We start from the raw sequence: 19,745 nt of genomic DNA on the forward strand, positions 1-19,745 counted from the left end.
CAACTCTGTAAAACAGGTACTGTTTCCACTTTATACAGGAGAACACCAGACCTAAGATGCTGAGAAACTTGATGCTTTTTCCAATATATAGTATCAGTGTCTCTCACATATTTCAGAATAATAGGAATTCAATTAATGCTTTACATTATGAATTTGTGGCAGAAATGGTTATATAATCAAGACCACATGATATTAGGCAAATTATATATTCAGCATGGTATTTTTCTGTATTTCAAAAGGGGTTCCTATTTTGAGCAATAAGAGCTGTTTTATATATAATACTTTAAGCTCTTTAAAAAAAAACACTAACAAAACTAATAACATACATCTAGCTAATAAACATATATTTGAATAGCTCTGATACTGATTTTCTAAATATTATATAAAAACCAAGTACATTTCTCCAAATACTTTCTAGTATTCTAGTACTTAATCTGATATTAGGATAGGAGGAAAAGATTTGTTTAAAGAAGAAAGAACTGAAGAAAAAATACTCTACATTTTCCCATAAAATTATCTCAAAAAGAGGTCAGTTTTATTCTTTCTAAATAATATTTTAATTCAAATTAAATTTAGGAAAATCTAAAGGATAATTTAACAAAGACTAGCTTTCATCAATATATGTGAGATATACCTGAATTTGTTTCTGTATTTCTTCTGGGACTTTAGGTTGGGTTAACTTGCTCTTATAGGCACTTTTATAACTCTTGAGCAACTGCCTGTGTTTTTTTATGTTATTCCAAGACCACATCTGCGTATACCTTCTTATATGAACTTCAAGAACAGAATCAATTGCATATTTCCACCTGCAAATCAAATTTTAATGTACATTTGAATACAAAGGTTTAAGAAAAAGCAAGAAAATGGCTTAGATTTTTTAAATGCACAGTTACATTTTTTGTTCTTATTAACTGTTCTCCTTATAAGAGCCCATTAATTAGCATTTCAATTCCTCAGTAAAATTCTCTGATTTAAATTGATTATAAAATGAGCAAATTACTCCAGTAAGAGGGTATGTCAAAGCAAAATCAGTAAGACACAAAATGACATACAAAATTAATACTATCCCAATATGGTTATAACATTCATTACATGTTGGTGGTGACTCAAGGGCACTAAAACCAAAAAAGGATTAAAGTCTTAATGCTACTTAAACCAAAAAAGGATTAAAGTCTTAATGCTAAGTTGAGAATTTGGGAATAATCTAAAAGCAAGAGTATAAGAGAATGTGTTTATGAAAAAAGTAACAACGACATAATACAAAAGATATCCCTTTCATGTCTACAAAGATTTAAAAAAAAAAGTGGCTTCATTACATGGCTTTAAAGGTCTCTTAAATCTGGAAGTTTCTACTTATATATTTCTCATTTAAAAAAAAAATTCTAGGGCAGCCCCGGTGGCGCAGCGGTTTGGCACCGCCTGCAGCCCGGGGTGTGATCCTAGAGACCCAGGATCGAGTCCCACATCGGGCTTCCTGCATGGAGCCTGCTTCTCCCTCTGCCTGTGTCTCTGCCTCTCTCTTCGCTCTCTCTGAATGAATAAATAAATAAATCTTTAAAAAAAATTTTAATAAAAATAAATAAATAAATAAATAAATAAATAAATAAATAATTCTAACTTACCATTGTCGACCATTGGTATGAAGTGGTAAATAGGGCTTATATTTCCTGTAAGGGGCATTTCTAACCATATAATCCACTGATTCCAAAAAGTCAATCATACTTAAGTACTATTAAAACAAAAATACAGTTGTATTTATTAATTGCACACATGGATAAACACCAAATTTTATTATATTTGCAGTCTAGTAAGACTCCAACTTCCTGGAACAATGAATATCATGGTTACCTATTAGTATCATATTTTCTCAAATTTAAAACACCGCCAATTATAAGTTGTAACATAATTTTTAAGTTCCACTACAAAAAGAAAAAAAAACAGTGCTAACAAAGTATCATACCATCAATAATATTATACATCCTATTTTCAAATAGGTTACACAATGAAATAAATGCACATCCTAGAAATAATAAAATACACTATCTGTAACTAGTGACTGGACCATGGTTGTTCCTAAAACTACATATTTGCCTCTGGACCATCATTTCAGCATTGACTTTCTATCAGCTGAATTGCAAGTCTCTCCAGAAAATCATTACATAACTAAAGGAAGACAAACCAATATAATTGCCCATCTTACCACTAATACAACTCTGCATATACCTGGTAAAGAGCTCAAATGGAGGGAAACACACACACAACATGACTGTAGATAAGATAAAGAAAGCGGCAAATCTAGTTTTCTCCTTTCAGTTTTTCTTAATGATTTCTACCTACTGGTTACCATGCGGCTATTCACCACTTAAAATATAGGTAGTTTGAACTTAAATGTATTTTAAGTTTAAAAATACCCAAGGCATTTTAAGTTTAAAATATACCAGAGGTTTTAAAGACTTAGAAAAAAGGAAAGGATATAATTTTTTATATTGATTACATGCTGAAATGATAATATTTTGGATACACTGGCTTACATAAAATGTTATTAATTTTACCTTTCTTTTTACTTTTCTAATGCAACTACTAGAAAATTTTAAATTACATAGACAACCTGCATTACAGTAATCCTCCCCTTATCCTGAGGAAATATGTTCTAAGATCCCCCCAACAGATGCCTGAAACCATGGATAGTACTGAACCTACATTTGTTATGTTTTTCCTATACATATACACTTAGAATAAAGTTTAATTTATAAATTAGGCACAGTAAGAAATGAATAACAATAATAATAAAACAGGGGGATCCCTGGGTGGCTCAGTGGTCTGTCGCCTGCCTTTGGCCCAGGACGCAATCCTGGAGTCCTGGGATCGAGTCCCAGGATTGAGTCCCGTGTCAGGCTCCCGGCATGGAGCCTGCTTCTCCCTCTGCCTGTGTGTGTCTCTCTCTCTCTCTCTATCATGAACGAATAAAAAAATAATAATAAAAAATAAAAAGCAATAATAATAAAATATAACTATCATAAAAATATACTGTAATAAAAGCTATGTGTATGCGGTATGTGTTTCTCTCCCAAAATATCCTGTTGACTGCATTCACCCTTCTTCTGTGATAAAATGCCTAATAGTGAGATGAAATGAGGTAAATGATGTAGGCACTGTGACATAGTGTCAGGGCACTACTGACCCTCTGACCATACATCAGAAAGATCATCTGCTTCCAGAACACAGTTGACCCATGTAACCAAAACCACAGAAACTATGGAGAAGGGGAACTACCGTATATTTTTACTGGACTACACTGAGCTAAAAGCTCATTTAGCTAAACCTTAGCTAAAGAACCTTTAGCTTCTTTCACTTCCAGTTCTCCAGGTCTGTTATTCGAACCCAGGGTATATAACCAAATGACAAAGGAAAAAAGCACCAACATAGCAGGTCTAAAAATTAAGTAGACAGTATTTACTATAAAGGTGTCTATTAAAATATGAGGAAGAAAAAACACATTAAAATCTTCCATCAACAATTGGAAATTACATAGGAAAACATCATTTGCTATAATTTGGTAAGATTTTCCACCAATAAGGAAAAGACCAGGTAAAAAGAAGGAAATTATTTTCTCAAAAAAAAAATATATATATAAATACAAATATAAATGTATAAAAGAACCACTAGAGCACTGGAGAAAGAATAATCACAAAGGACAAAAGCAGTTGAGATTCAAGGCTAATAAAAGCTAGAAATAGCCACCCGAGTCTTACCTGAGGTTTGGTCATTTCAATGGCAATATTCTGTACTTCTATGTTCCAATCAAGTTTGGGTGTTTTGAGCTCTGTTTCTGCATAAGGATTCATGTAGAGCTTTGCAGAAGCTGATATTGGCTGGAAAACTTAAGTCACATGGGAAGACACAAGATTATGTTTATATACCCGTATATATGAACAACTGTAAATAATTATAAGAACACTATTACTCTGAAAGTAGAGAAAAATAATCAAAAATATATAAAAAATGTAAAAATTCACTACCCAAAAATATTTAAGCATCTACTTATCTGCGTAATACCAAATGCAAGTCAAAGTGGAATCTCCAAGAAGGAAACTGCTTCTAAGTAAAAATGTACAAAAGTAATAGACAATCTACTCTTGGCTATTCAGTCTGGGTAAAATTAGACTTCTCTTCCTTACTACAAGACATTTAATGATTTTATTATTCACTAAAAATATTAACACAAGGTAGGAGACAAAATTTGTTTAAAATTTGTCTTGCTTAATCATTGGTAGAATTTAGGAACAGGATCATGAATTAAATTCATACTACCAAGAAAAAAATGCTTACCACTTTATAATTTTCAGAATGATCATTATATATATCATCTTAGAATCAAATAAGAAAATATTCTTGAAGAACTAGCATGAAAAGATGTACTAAGGAAAATGACAAAGTAATATAATAAATTTTTAACAGTGAACAATATTAAGATTATATGAATTATGATATATTACAGTATTTACATTTGCATAAGATTATATAAAAATTTTAACTTATTTAGAGGTTTTTATAAGTGGAAGATACCATTTATAAATGAAGTTGTAGATTTTTCTGAACTAGTTCTTTCATGAATGAAACTAAACACTTTCATCTGAAAACACCATCACTAAACAGATCTATGAACATAAAGAGAAAGTGTCAACTCTTCCATAACAGCAATCAGCTACAAAAGAATATGAAGAAAACAACAATGAACCAGAAAAACATGGAATATGGATGATGAGCATGAAAGCTGAAGACAAACATAAAGAGTATACTCAATTAAAAAAAATCCAACAATAGTCTCTTTCGAATGAAACTAAAAAGGAGAAAACAGATGGCGTTAATAAACAGGCTGCTTTGTTAGAGGGTTACTTAAAAATAAGTAAAGGCAAGGCTGCCAAGAATTAGAAAAGCCCCTTAGGAAAGTCTCTAGAGTGGTTGGTTTGTCATAACACTGCAATAGTGACATGGCAAGGTTGACCTGAATACCAAAATCTCAGAGATTTTGATTAAAGAGATTAAAGAAAAGAAAACCTAATTCCTAAAACAAAGGTGCTAACAAGAAGAAAACACAGAGGTCAAGGGTGTTTAGATGCTAGGAGTGAACGAACTACAGTCGTACTGCCCTCTTCTTACTCTCCAGTGTTGTATGTGTCATAATCTATCTTAAATAATTTGTTATAATCCAAATACACTGTGATAAAACTAAAATATAAAATACTTTCTCTTTGTCAAAGTACCTTTATCAGAAGAAAGTACAGTAAGCCAGAGTATTTAATCCTATGCTTCCTATAACATGAAATAAACTTTTACCACTACTTACTATATTGATGGTTTACAGGTATGTTGCTACTTGTAAGAATTCCACTTTTCAGCTGATCCTAAACAAAAATTTGGAGAATGAAAAAAATTCATACATATTCAACTACACATGGGGGGAAAAGAATGTGGTTCTTAAATCAATATCTTTATTCTCTTCTTTATAATTAGTAGTCCATGAGAAAAATACACTAAGCATTATTTATAAGTATATTTCTTTAGACTAAAATACAGAAGTAGATAATTTTTTAAAATTCTAAATATTTAAAAGTGTTATAGCATTGCGTTCCCCGCTGACTTAAAAAAAGAAAACACAACTGAGGTTCCTGGGTGGCTCAGTCGGTTAAGCCGAACCCTTGATTTCAGCTCAGGTCATGATCTCAGAGGTGTGAGATCATGCCCCATGTCAGGCTCCATGCTCAGCAGGGTGTCTTTCTTTTTTTTTTAAGATTTATTTATTTATTTATGATAGACCGAGAGACACAGAGAGAGAGAGAGAGAGAGAGAGGCAGAGACACAGGAGAAAGGAGAAGCAGGCTCCATGCCAGGAGCCCGACGTGGGACTCGATCCCGGGACTCCAGGATTGCGCCCAGGGCCAAAGGCAGGCGCCAAACTGCTGAGCCGCCGAGGGATCCCCTCAGCAGGGTGTCTTCTTGAGATTCTCTCTCTCACCCCCTTCCTTTGTCCCTCCCCCCACTTGTGTTCTCTATGTCTCTCTCTTAAATAAATAAAAAAAAATCTTTAAAAAAAAACAATAAAACATCCATGAAGTGGGATCTCAAACACTCTCTAGACAAAGGCAAATTATTTATTACAGTATCTTTCTGAGAAATAAGAGCTAGAATCTTGGAATTAATTCAAGTTCAGAAAATTCAACTTTTCTTCCTTTTTTCTCTAAGTAAATAAAAAGGACTGAGACTAACTGAGCACAGTGAAGTTTTGAGTTAACCTTTCACTGTTGATGAAATCATTATCACAAATGCTTAAAACATTTGCTAAGGTCAATTATACTTCAATTTAAAAGAAAATTCGCTAAAAATATATTCTTCAGATCTGAAAGGTATCATCATTCCTTACAATGCTCTACATAATCATTCTTATATGAAACACAATGTAATGTCATCAAAATAAGAGTGCAAAAAACCATAAATGCAGTTTTAAATTAGTAGTATAAGTTATTATCTCACTGTGTAGTGAATGATCTCACAAAGATCTTCAAAAACAAAATGCTTTGTTAAAAAGTGGATTCTGGGGCACCTGGTCAGCCCAATCAGTTAAGTAAGCATCTGCCTTCTTTCCGCTCAGGTCATGATCTCAGGGTCCTGGGATCAAGCCCCATGTTGGGCTCCCTGCTCATCAGGGAGCTTGCTTCTCCTTCTCCCTGACCCTTCCCCCTGCTTGTGCTAGTGTTCTCACACTTTCTCTCTTAAATGAATAAATAAAATATCTTTTAAAAAATTTTTAATAAAAAAGAGTGGATTCCAAAAACTGTGTTTCACAATTCTGATTTAGTTAAATACAACTTAAACAAAAGACTATATACCCTATCCTCACTAAAGACCACTTAAGTTAAAAAGAATTTAGGGAGTGGAGTTAGCTCTTCCAGTTATAAACTGAAATTACCAAGATCTGTTCCTTTGACTCCTGATAAGACATGTTGCAGTTTACATTCCAGTAGGCACTAAGACTATCAAGTCGTATAAGCTATAAAAGAAAAATAAAAGAGGTCAAGCAACACATGAAAATTATGAATCAGTATTAAAAGATTATTCTCATATCACCCTAGGATTATCCCATTGCCATTTTGAACTTTTAAAGGAAAAAAATAAAGCAAAAATGGGAAAAATACATGCATATTATTCACAGACTTTACCACTAATCTTAGCATTTGATAAACTGTTCTTCCAGCATCACTATTTCTGAGGAAATTCATTCATTCAGTTATCAAATATTAATTGAGAATTTACTATTTAACAGAGTTGTACATGTTTTGCAGAATAAGAAGAAAGACACAATTCCTCCAGTGGATATGAATGATTGCTTAGAAGGAGAGGTGAGGGGAGGGGATTCTACAACAGTAAGGTAGGGAAAGCAATATACTAAACATAAACACTCCTCTTGAAAATTCTCAATGTTTATTAGCATATTTAGAGTACTGTCCAGTCCTGTGGTTTAAAACAAAATGAAACACACCGTTTAACTATGTACAGCTTAATACTTTAGTCTTTGACCAGAAAATATTTTTTCTACAAATCTCATATCCCAATTACCTAATGTTCCATAAAACACAATTTAGGAAATATTAATTTTATCTGATTTCTTTTGCTAGGTGAAGAACCTAAACCTCAGAAAAGGTAAGTGATTACAGAAGGTCACATAGTAAGTGGCAAAGCCAAAACCGGAGCTTCTACTTTTAACTCACACTCCAATGACACATTGGGCCCCATCAAAGTTTCAAAAAACTACAATAAGTGTTTGTACCTAGAAAAATAACAAGAAATTCTTAATCCAGTCTAATACCTTGTATATAATTTTTTCTGCTTCATTTAATATGCATGGAGTCCAGTGTTCATTTGCAGTCTAAAAGAAAATAAATAACGGTGAAACAAAGTATATATATCATAATACAGTATTCTAATAAACTGTAACAAAATTCCTTAGATTTTTAAAAAAGACATCTAGCTAATTATGGCTACTGGAAGCTGTTTCCCTACATATCTATATGACAAAATCAAAGGAACAGTGAAAATAGAATTGAAGTTATAATTTAACTGAGTTTATTCATCCAGAAAATAACTACTGAGCCACTATGTGTCTGTGTGGAAGGAACTGGGCATGAATTAAAAAAAAAAAAAAAAAAGAGCTAGTCTATACAATAGTGAAGAAGGTCCACATCCTTTTTAAAAATCAAGTAAATAATTATTGCAAAGAAAACCACAAGAATATGGAAATCACAGCATGACCATGGTTCTAGAAAGCCAGCATGATCAACAATACCAAATACTGCCATGAGATAAACTAAAATTAATTTATTGAGCAGCCAGGTCATTACTAATGAACTTGTCAAGAAAAATTTCAGAGGAGTAGCAGAGTCAGAGTACAGTGGGAAAGGAGTCAGCAGGTGGTGGGGAAACAAAGACAGTCAAGGTAGATGGGGCCTAGGAGGAGTGAGATAAGGTTCAGGAGGGCCTTCTTAATTTTGCTATAAAAGACAGACCTGAATGTGTTTAAATGCTTACAGAAGGAATGGGAGAAGGGAAAAGTGGAAGGGGGGGTTTGAAGATTTAGGTAAGAGAAGAAAACTGACAGAAAGGAAGAAAGAAGGGAGGAAAGGAGGCAGAGAAAAGGGGAGGGAAAAAGGCTCCCAAGGACATGGGAAGGATGAGATTCAGATCAGAGATGGAAAGATTACCTTAGGTCTAAGAGACTCTAACTGTAAAATGGGAAAAAGGAATGGTGTGGATAAAGAAAGAGGTAAGTTTAGGGTTATTGTTGTAATTACAGTCATTGTAATAGTTGAAGCAGGAAATAGCCGAGCCACACATGTGCCAAATGCTTTACATTAACTATCTCAGTTAATCATTACAAAATTCTAAAATAGAGGTCCTATTTTGTCAGTGAATGAATGAGGGTTAGACAGAAGATCACCATGCTAACTAGTACAATAATATGATATTGGTGCTGTAATAAAATATAATGGGGAACATAAAAGAGTGATAAATTCTAAGAGGAAAATACAAGGGAATGAGAAAGAGTAACATCTAACATAAGAACTAAAACCTGAATAGGATCACCAAGGAGACAAAGGGAAAAAAGTAATACAGGCAAAGAACACAGTATGAAGAGTCTGAGAAAAGATAAAGAGAATCAAACAACAATACACACTAAGGAAACTACACATCATTCTTATGTGTTAGTATACCTTTTTATTAGTCAATGAGAGGTATGTGACCATTTTATAATTTTTTGTTTTGTCAGCTAGAAGCTCAACATAAAATATTGTGTTCATTTATGCCTAATACTGCCAGTCTGGTTCTTCTGGAGCATTATCTCTAGTCTCTGTATTGTATTATTTCTTTTTTTATCAAAAGCTACTTAAGGGGCACCTGGGTGGCTCAGTTGATTAAGCATCTGCCTTCGACTCAGGTCATGATCGCAGGGTCCTGAGATCAAGCCCCACACCAGGGCACCTGCTCAGGAGGGAGCCTGCTTCTGCTTCTCTCTCTGCCTGCCACTCCCCCTCCTTGTGCGCTCTCTCTCTCTCTCTCTCTTTCTCTGTCAAATAAATAGATAAAATCTTTAAAAAAATTTAAAAGCTACTTAAAATTAGTTTTGGAAAGAAACAGGATAAACGATATAACAAATCCTAGCTTCTCTGACTCCCTTAACTTTGTTTCTCCAGATTTTTTTCTTTTTTTCAATGTTTCTGCTTTGGTCTTCAATTTCTCTACTTCTTCCCTATGAAAATATAATTCTGAAGGCCTCTATGAAACCATTTCCTTTTTCCCTTTCTCTGGAATTCCACTCTCTTTCAGTTTTCTTCCCCTTCTTTCCCTACCAAGGCCCTCTCCATATAACTATCATAGGACAAACATATACCCAGCATAATTTACTGTTCCCTATCTTTAACTTTAAAACATTTTTCCTACCACTTAGTTACCCATAGAAAATAAGAGGGAAAAATGTCCAACCTGAATGTACATACTATCTATCCTTAAAGATCTTTAGGAGAAAAACCAAACTGCATTATAAAATATATAACCAAAATAAACTATATCTCAATATAATACACACACAAACACACATACATGTACACATTTATAAGCTATTTGGAAATTCTATCTGCCTATACAAAGAATGAGAACATGATTTACCTTTCTATTTCCCCACACGTTTAGGATATAGCTTTTAATTATTTAAAACTGCTTGATAATGGTATATTGGTATTTGTTAAGGTCAAAGACAAATCAAAATAATTAGAGAATGTAATAACAGCATCACTATAAATTCTGAACTTCTACAAAGACGAAAAATATTATATATAAAAATAAAATAGCTATTTATATCAATAGTTGATTTTAGGCAATTCATCCTGTGACTTGGGAATATTTTACAGGTTCCACAAAAATTGTAAATAAGGTCAACATTACCAACAGACTAAGTTCTCCCAGTGTGACACCAAATGAAAGAGGCTGCTGTGGATCAGTAACCTATCAAAAAAGAAAAGTGACATTAAAATACACTGATGGTGAGAGGGAAACCATGTTCCACTCTGTAAATGGGCAACATAGAGAAATTAGTTTACAAGTAAGTCACACAACCCAAATGGATTTGTGAGAAAAAAAGAAGAGAAAAAAGCAATAACATGGCTAGGAATATCCACATTTTGTAGGCAGGACACTAATATGACACTTTCCCAACGGAACTCTTTCCTAATGAAGTGAACACTTTTCTCAGTAACTAGATTCTTACCCAAATAAAGAAGAGACAGGTTCTTTATGTGTATCATTAAATATATTCTTCAAAGACAAATAACACAAGATGTCACAGATAATAATACTGCCACTAAATTACTTTTCAAATATTAACGATTTTCACACTTAGAATTGTGAACGGTCTTTAAGTCTCTAAGATCCTTAGCTTTTCAAAAATGCTTTGACAGGAATGTCCAAGATTGTTAACATTTAATTTCCTCAGTCTCTTAACCTATGAAACTTTTGTTCTATTCCTAATCTTCAATTTATAAGTTATATTGATACTCCCTGCTTACACTGTACCACAATGTGTACAATATCATTGTCTTAGACATCATAAGGATGCCCAAAAGTCATATAGAGTTTTTTGGCTATGATAGAAACCAGATAAACTCAAGAGAAGAAAAAAACATCATGTTCTAAATCAACCAACAAGGACTCCAGACCATAGTCACACAGAATCTTCTAAAATGCAGGGAAAACGCAAGCTCTGAAATAACTGAAAAGCACAAATAGCACTGTGAGCTCAGTTTTTAATATCTTCCTTTATTCCCACACTCATCTTTTTATACTTACACACAACTAGTTCAAAATAACTTGCACCTATTTCAGAAGGAACTTTACCAACTCCTCACTTGCTAAGACACTACCCACAAACTACTCCTATCACCCAATGAGCATCTTTATGATAAATTATTATACTTTCCCTATTCCCCACATCCTAAACTCTATTTTCCATTATCCTATATACAATAATTAAGATAATCACATTGAAAAAGGAAAGATACAAGAAAGATCCCTCTGCACTTTTAATTCTTTTTCATTTAGATTTTAATATATTTTGTCACTGATACCAACTTAAACATAATTGATATACCTATCCCACTCCTGTGCCTCTCTATATTTTTTTATTAAAGAGAGAAATGATGTACCTAATTGTACTTGCTCAGTAAAAAAGATTAATTTAAATTCAAACTGAAGTTCTCATTCACCAATATATCATTAGTTTTAAGAATAATTCTTTTACTTCCATGATGTGTTGATTTATTTTCCTAAGTTTAGGAAAAGGGCATTGATGTGTTGTTTATTTACAAAATTTAGTTTAATGGCTACATAAAACTAAAAGGTAAAATCAATTTAAGGTAATAGTATATCTTGAAAAACTACAAATGTGTCTTACTTAAATTTAAGTTCTATAAGTAACTTATCAGAAAAAGAAAATTCTATATATGTCAGCACTGCTTTGATTAAACCCCAATTTTAGAAGAGATGGAATAATACTTCCATCATCTTAGGTAAATGAAAAAATTCAAAGTTATTTTATATATTTTTCAAATTTTAAAACAAAGCAATGTATATTTCGTTTAAAATTAATCAGCAGTGAGGCAGCCCAGGTGGCTCAGCAGTTTAGCGCTGCCTTCAGCCCAGGGCCTGATCCTGGTAGACCCAGGATTGAGTCCCACATCAGGCTCCCTGCATAGAGCCTGCTTCTCCCTCTGCCTGTGTCTCTGCCTCTCTCTCTCTCTCTGTGTGTCTCCCATGAATAAATAAATAAAATCTTTAAGAAAAAAAAATTAATCAGCAGTTTTTAATCAGCTAATGTTAAACTCTGGTTATAAGTGAAATTGGTTTCTAAACACACTTTTGCACATGTATGTGAGTAGGTGTGCATGCATGTTCAATCCCATTTGAAAGAATATAAAGAGGATGGGACTTTGGATGGACAACTTCATAGTAAGTTGTTGACTAATGACCTGAGGTTATAGTCCCCTCTCTACAAACTACCATTATAATTGACTATTTCCATCACCATTTGGAACTAATTTTTTTGTCGATATAGATCTTTAAAGTTAGAATAGTATAAATCTTGACGCATTAAAATTCAAAATAAATAATAGAGGACAACAGGGAAATCTGTCATACTACCTTTAGAAAGGAGCATATGGTGGTTTTTTATTTATACACTTAAATGCCTAACTGAAAAAAAAAAGTGTAACATAGGAAAGAAGATACAGTAACATATTCAGCAGAAAAAAAAAAAAAACCAACAATCTTGGATTTAAAATCCAGTACAGGTCACCCTTATCTAGACAAATCAATAACTCTTATTATAAAATACACATTTAACTACTAACTTAAACTAAATTGAAATTACTTACATCATCTTCATATTTAATGTGAATGTCTGTGATTTTTACTTGTACATTTTTAATTACTTGGGTTGCCAACTTTTCAAAAAATGTATCCTTTTTGGCTTCTTTTGGTTTATCTATAAAAAGTAGAAAAACACAATGTCAAGAGTTGAAATTCTCACATATTTCATAATCAAATGATCAAAGGATATCTAAAGCACTACTCAATAGAAAGGACAGCCTATTCTGGTGTCCTTGTTTTATTTTAGATTTATTTTAGATTTTAATGTGCACTTCCAACTTAAAACTTATTTTTGAAGTTACATGGTATCTAACATTCATTTTACCTCTGGAGAGAGAAATCAAGTGGCGATGTGTATAAATAACACATGGCATAAAAACTACGTTTACCTACCTTTCGAACGATCAAGACTTTTAAAAGGTTTCTTAAAATGTTTTTTGTGCTTTTTACGTTTACGTCCTTCTCATTGGAAGCATTTTAGTGAGAAAAGGATAAAATTCAAGTTAGCAGACTAGAGGACAGAAAAGAAAACAAGAGAATTCTTCCTAACAGCAAATTTTGGTACAAATCACTTTATTCTAAACTGACCTATTTCAATACAAACAGAAATTCACAAACCTTTAGTCTAGAATGACCTCCAAATATCTAGCAAATAACTTGGCAAGTAAGTACAATCATGTAAGAATTGAGCAAAATATCCATACACAAAGCCTTTTATAATACTAATAACTTTTCATGATACAAAGTTTAATTTTAACTTCAGTGTTATCAAAATATTGGAAATGTAATAATGACAGAATATAAAATTTTCAAGGAAAAGTTTTCATAAATATATGGAAGGGACAGAGGAACACAAATGAAATGAATGGGAAGGTAGGTTGCTGACAGATGACTTCCTCGGCATGATATACCTCAAAAGCAAAATCCTTTAATGACTTAAAGATACAAAGAACACCAAAAGGGCAAAAACTGTACACAGAACTGTCTTTGAAATTGGCTTACTAATTAATTCCTTTAAAACTTCATCTTTTTATTTGGCACTGCCTCGCTTTCATGGCATTAACCAACACCCATCTTAACCAACAACCCATCTTCTACATTCCACTTCTTGCTAGACATTATCTCCAGTCTGCACCCAAAGTGGTCTCTGTATGGTCTCCTCTGCCTCTCGTCTCCACTCTGCCTCCTAAACATCCTTCTGCAGTGCCACCAGACTGATCGTTTCCAAAATACCATTCACAGTCCATCAATCCCCTGCTCAAAACTCTTTCAAGGGCTCTCTGCAGCCTGGCAGATAAATGAGAAAGTGTCTGCAAGACACAAAGGTCCTTTCATGATCTAGCCCCTAAATCCCTGTGGTGGTGTTCTACCTCCGCTACTCATCCTTGCACTGGATACGTCAGAAACTACTATTAATTTCCTAAACAAGCCTAATTTTCTAGTGGCTAATGCTTCTCTCTATATATATAGATCATTCTTTGAACCTCAGTTGCCCTCCCTGAAGTTCCTCACCAGGCAAAATCCTAAGAGGCTCCTAAATTTCAGGTCCACTAAGGCCTGTCTGCAGCCTTCTTCAACTATTTCAAGCAGCATTAGGGCCAGCTACCTCCTCACTTTATAAAGACTTCCCACTAAGCAGTGATTATACCATGACAAATGTTTGCACAACTGTCTTGTCACCAGGCAGGACTCTTCATTAGGACAAGAATCATCTAATATCTGGGCACAAAGCACATGAAACGCTTCTGTTCAAATGAATTTAAAAATCCACATCTGAACATTATGGTAAAATATATAAATTCAATTCATGCTATATACATATATATGTATATATTTATAGGATATACATGAAATTTAGCTTGAAATTTTAAAATTATTCTTTTATATTTTAAAGCATATTGTCCTGTCATTTTAAAAACTAAGAACCAAATACTGGATTTCAAGAATAAAACCCTGAGCTCCAAGAAGGAAATATTTAACAAATACGTAAAGAATCTGGACTTTGCTATTGCCAATATTTCTTGCCGTAACGATGGTTCTTGAGTCTTTTTCATTCACAAATTAAACATTTAGAGAAAGACGGATTTTTCAAAGAAATATCATTTGAAAAGAAACAAGAAAGCCAAAGTATCCCTGAAAACCATCCCACTGGTCTAGAATAGCTTTCAGAAATAGGCTCAGCTGCCTGGATTTAGATTCTATCACAACTTACTCTTCTTATAAGACCTTCTATTATCTTTCTGGCTTCACAACTGTTTTAGCCCCTTGTTCTTTTTTTTTTTTTTTTAATTTTTATTTATTTATGATAGTCACAGAGAGAGAGAGAGAGAGAGAGAGAGAGGCAGAGACACAGGTGGAGGGAGAAGCAGGCTCCATGCACCGGGAGCCCGATGTGGGATTCGATCCCGGGTCTCCAGGATCGCGCCCTGGGCCAAAGGCAGGCGCCAAACCGCTGCGCCACCCAGGGATCCCTAGCCCCTTGTTCTATCTTTGATCTCAATGTTATATGTACTGTGTTTAAAACTCTCCAAATAATTTCAGAATCTAATCTATACAGTTCTTTAGTGAAAGTTTCTATTTAATCTGATGAATATTAAAAAATGATATTTTGAAAAAAAAAAGATATTTTGTATCACTCTCTAAATCAGTCCTCAAATATTCTGGTCTCCTGATACCTTTAACACACTTACTTGAGAACCCTAAAGAGTTTTTTATTTGTGTGGGTTACAATTATGGGTATTTACCATATTGGAAATCAAAACAAATTTTTAAAATATTTATTAATTCATATTTTTAAAAACATTATGTAAAAAAAATAAAAAACATTACATGATAGCACTGATAATACATATTTATGAAAATAATATTATCCAAACAAAAAGTTATAGTAAAAAGAGTAGCACTGTTTTACATTCTTACAAATCTCTTTAATGTCTGGGTTGACAAAAGAGAGCCAGATACACCTATCTCCTTCTGCCTTAGCTCTGTTGAAATAATGTTTAGATTGAAGCATATGAAGAAAATCTGATCTAACTATAGATATGTAATAAAAAAGGGGGGAACATCCTCATGATCTTTTCATGTAATCATGAATATTATACCCCAACTCAACAAGTGGTAGTTTCTTGAAGATTAGTTGTATTTTGGAATCTGAAACTCTATCAATAAATTCTTCATCTGAATTAAAATCAATTGGTCTACCTTACACTTTAGATGGACCTTTGGCACATACCTGATTATCATGCATTGGTAATATGGAAATATTGCTTCATTCAATTATACAGACCTCAATGTTGAGTGATTTCATTAACATCAAAAATCACAATTGTTAGTATCACATCCTAATTGTTAGTATCATATCTTTTTAAACACCACCAATCATATCAGCAAAGTCTTTTAAGTACTGGGAAGCTGCCAAGCTCCAGGTGGCAAACACAAGTTTCCCAAAATTCTAATTTTTGCTTAAAAGTTGTAAAATCTTATCATTGGCAACAAACATCATCAGTGTTTTTTCTTGAAGTTGTTTTGCTGAAGTGGTTTTGTTTTGTTGGGTATGTATGAAATACCCAAATCTGAATAATAATAGTCTGTCAATCACTCTTCCATTTAAAATGGTTTTCCAGGAAAAAAGCAACTAGTTCAGCTGACAATTAAAACAATGCACTGGTATTTGTCCTTGAGACAATTATCCTACTTAAGGATACATAGTTCCTGCTTTGTCACACAAAATATTAAAGACACATACTCAAGAGCTTAAGTTTATTAAAATTGAATTTTTCCTATTCCATCAAGAATATTCTTTTGAAAAAAAAAAAAGGTTATTTATTTATTTATTTATTCATAGACACAGAGAGAGGGGCAGAGACACAGGCAGAGGAAGAAGCAGGATCCATGCAGGGAGCCCGATGTGGGACTCGATCCCAGGTCTCCAGGATCACACCCCAGGCTGCAGGCAGCGCCAAACCGCTGCGCCACAGGGGCTGCCCCATCAAGAATATTCTTAAGTAAAATTGGTGCTCTTTTTCTTTTTTTTTTCATCTTATTTTTTACTGTGAGTACATGGTAGTGAAGAATACAATGGCTGCTATTAAAGTTTGGTGCTTGGACATGCTGAAAAAATAAAAAAATAAAACAAAATAAAATAAAATAATAAATAAAATAAAATAAAAAATTAAATTAAATTAAATTAATAAAATAAAATATAAAATAAAATAAATAAAATATAAAATATAAAATATAAAATAAAATATAAAGTTTGGTGCCACTGCCAATTCATGTATGCTAAGGCAGCCACAATTTTACACAATGATGCTTTTGCACCATCAGCACCAGTGTTAGCACAGTGAAAAATCACATATGATTTCAGTATTACAATCAAAAACAGTATTAATGTTTTAAGAAATGTGCCCTAGAATAATTTTTTTAAATGACATGAAATAAGGAAGGAATGTGCACTCAGAAAGTAAAAAATTAAAAGATCAGAGTATATATTATGTCCTAGCCAAATGAAGATATCATCAACAAATTAACTATTCTTGTTTCAGAATCACTAATATTCTAGGTCAAGTTTTTTATTCAGGTTAATGCAGTGTTCAGAGTAAACTCTGAATCAATTAGGTTTTCCTTTATAGTGACCACTCTGGTTTTGCAGAAGGGGGAGGGGAATTGTTTATTTTTACCACCAATGTTGCCCAATGATTTTTGTTATGACTTAAATGGGCCACTGGAATTCATCTGGATCTTGGAGGCAGATTACTCCTAGAAGGATCAGAAAACACCGCTCTGGCAGACTGCAGAAATCTGGTCCAATTATAACAAAATTAAACAGTGAGCCATGAGTATTTCTAGACTATATTCCAAATTAAATAAAATAACTGTAAGACAAATTAACATAGTAATACTTGCTAAAGGGACAGTTTTTATTAAAAGAGAAATGCCTTTTGGGGTAATTTCACTCAGTGCTATGAAATTTGCCATGTAAATTCTTCTTCCATTTGTCAAATGAACCTAAATATTAATGAAGCTTCTAGCTACAGAGGTAATTCTAACATAATGCTTACTGTTTACATTTTGAGTACAGACCCCACTTGCCACTTAATCAAAACAAATTTTAAGTGTGACTAATATCATAAACCCCAGCAAAGTTACAGAAAATACAAATATATAAAATACTTTTATAAAATACTGGAATTATTATTTTAATGTACTTGTAGTATTTAATTCCCTATCATATAAAAAAAGGCCTATTATAAATCCTCAAGCAGTGAGCCTTCAAATTTGCCTTCTGTGAAGCCTCAAAGTTTAATTTGCTGTAGAAGACAACAGTCTCCATGTGCTTATAGAGCTCCTACAGAGAAGAAGCCAATCAGGAAAGCTATGAAGAATCCCAGAGGAACACCTCTTATCAAGGCTCTAAATAAAGTTTCACTCACTAAGAAAGGTTCCATTTTATTGCTTTTAACAAGTGTGAAAGCCACTGCTATTGAGAGGAATTTCCTAATTGAGAAACTACTACACTACAGAACCAGTCAGAAAGGCAGTCAGTCTGGATTTCAAAGTTATCCATAGATCAAACTGTAAGCTTCACAACAGGCAGTAGGTCATGTTTGATTCACCCCATGAACACTAAGCATCCCGCACAGTGTTTGCCCTAGAAGACACTAAATATTTAGTGAATGAACAAATGGCTACAGAAGGCTGGGAAATGAAAATGATGGCAAAGGTGAAAAACATGAATTACATTTCCATATTTTCTTTAAAAAATGGTATATCAAATGGACTCCATTAAAAGCTCAAGAGTGGATAAGAATATAATCTTTTAATAACTAAATATAATGAACCATGCATACCCACCAGGCTTGATGTCCTTGTAAACAAAGCTTTCCAAGCCATATATGAATTCCCCTGAATGTGCGCCTGCATCCGCATGGCAGCAATAACCAGAATGCAAAGCATTTGAGAGACACCTTAATTTCACATGTAAAACATGTCTAAACTTAATTAAAAGAATCAGAAATCATGTAACAGACAAGTATAATGTGGTGACACCAAAACAATATATTTCTAAGGAAACAGTGAAACCACCTCCATTATTTCAACATACAAACTTTATTATTATAACATTATAAAAAAATTCCTAATAATTAAAATTATAACAATAATTTAAATTAAGCAAGGCAGACAAATATCTATTATGGCTAACAACTCATTGAATTATTTGAAATTTTCAAACAGCAAAAGTCTGCTATTTTGGTTCCCTTTTTGCCCACTGTATTGCCCATCTGCAGAATGAAATATTAACTTCAGAGTTACTTTTAGTCTGACCTGTTCCCTTTAGATATATTGTCTGAATCCTTTCTATCCATTCTTGTTAGTGATGGTGACATAGCATCATCCTCCATTTCCCTCCTCACATACAGCCCAGACACAACAGCAAGTTTAACCTTCCTAAAACACAGCTTTGATGACATCAATCCCTGGATTTTTCAAGAAAGAAAAAGGAAAACTTCCTACTGATTCTCCCACTGGTTACAAATGAAAGTCCATTATAGCACAAAACTAAAAATACAGGATCTATATAGAGCCAGAGTATGTTCAAACTATAGCTCTATCATTTTCCAGCTGTGTGACTTGGAACAAGTTATTTTTTTTTAATTTTTTTTTTTGTTAACTTTTATTTATTTATGATAGTCACAGAGAGAGAGAGAGAGAGGCAGAGACATAGGCAGAGGGAGAAGCAGGCTCCATGCACTGGGAGCCCGACGTGGGATTCG

The 19,745-nt window shown here is 33.3% G+C and overlaps 1 protein-coding gene across 4 annotated transcripts in view; it reads right to left on the minus strand.

Annotated features, from left to right (window-relative positions):
- The window catches only part of VPS13C (vacuolar protein sorting 13 homolog C), a 168,399-nt gene that overhangs the window by 121,993 nt on the left and 26,661 nt on the right, over positions 1 to 19,745 (minus strand). For 3 of the 4 annotated variants that reach the window (XR_011997412.1, XM_026001977.2, XM_072738706.1), the window contains exons 6-15: positions 18,826 to 18,888; positions 13,366 to 13,431; positions 12,978 to 13,087; positions 10,495 to 10,554; positions 7,865 to 7,924; positions 6,968 to 7,048; positions 5,348 to 5,405; positions 3,753 to 3,880; positions 1,623 to 1,729; positions 635 to 806 (exon numbers count right to left, since the gene is read on the minus strand). Coding sequence is in view for 3 of the 4 variants with exons in the window: in XM_026001977.2 (XP_025857762.2) it covers positions 635 to 806; positions 1,623 to 1,729; positions 3,753 to 3,880; positions 5,348 to 5,405; positions 6,968 to 7,048; positions 7,865 to 7,924; positions 10,495 to 10,554; positions 12,978 to 13,087; positions 13,366 to 13,431; positions 18,826 to 18,888 (905 nt within the window). In the remaining variant the exon portion in view is untranslated. The remainder of the gene's footprint in view (positions 1 to 634; positions 807 to 1,622; positions 1,730 to 3,752; positions 3,881 to 5,347; positions 5,406 to 6,967; positions 7,049 to 7,864; positions 7,925 to 10,494; positions 10,555 to 12,977; positions 13,088 to 13,365; positions 13,432 to 18,825; positions 18,889 to 19,745) is intronic. The other variant, XM_026002038.2, reaches the window with a different exon arrangement.

The sequence above is a fragment of the Vulpes vulpes genome, chromosome 15 (genome assembly GCF_048418805.1).
Source record: "Vulpes vulpes isolate BD-2025 chromosome 15, VulVul3, whole genome shotgun sequence".
Classification (NCBI taxonomy): domain Eukaryota; kingdom Metazoa; phylum Chordata; class Mammalia; order Carnivora; family Canidae; genus Vulpes; species Vulpes vulpes.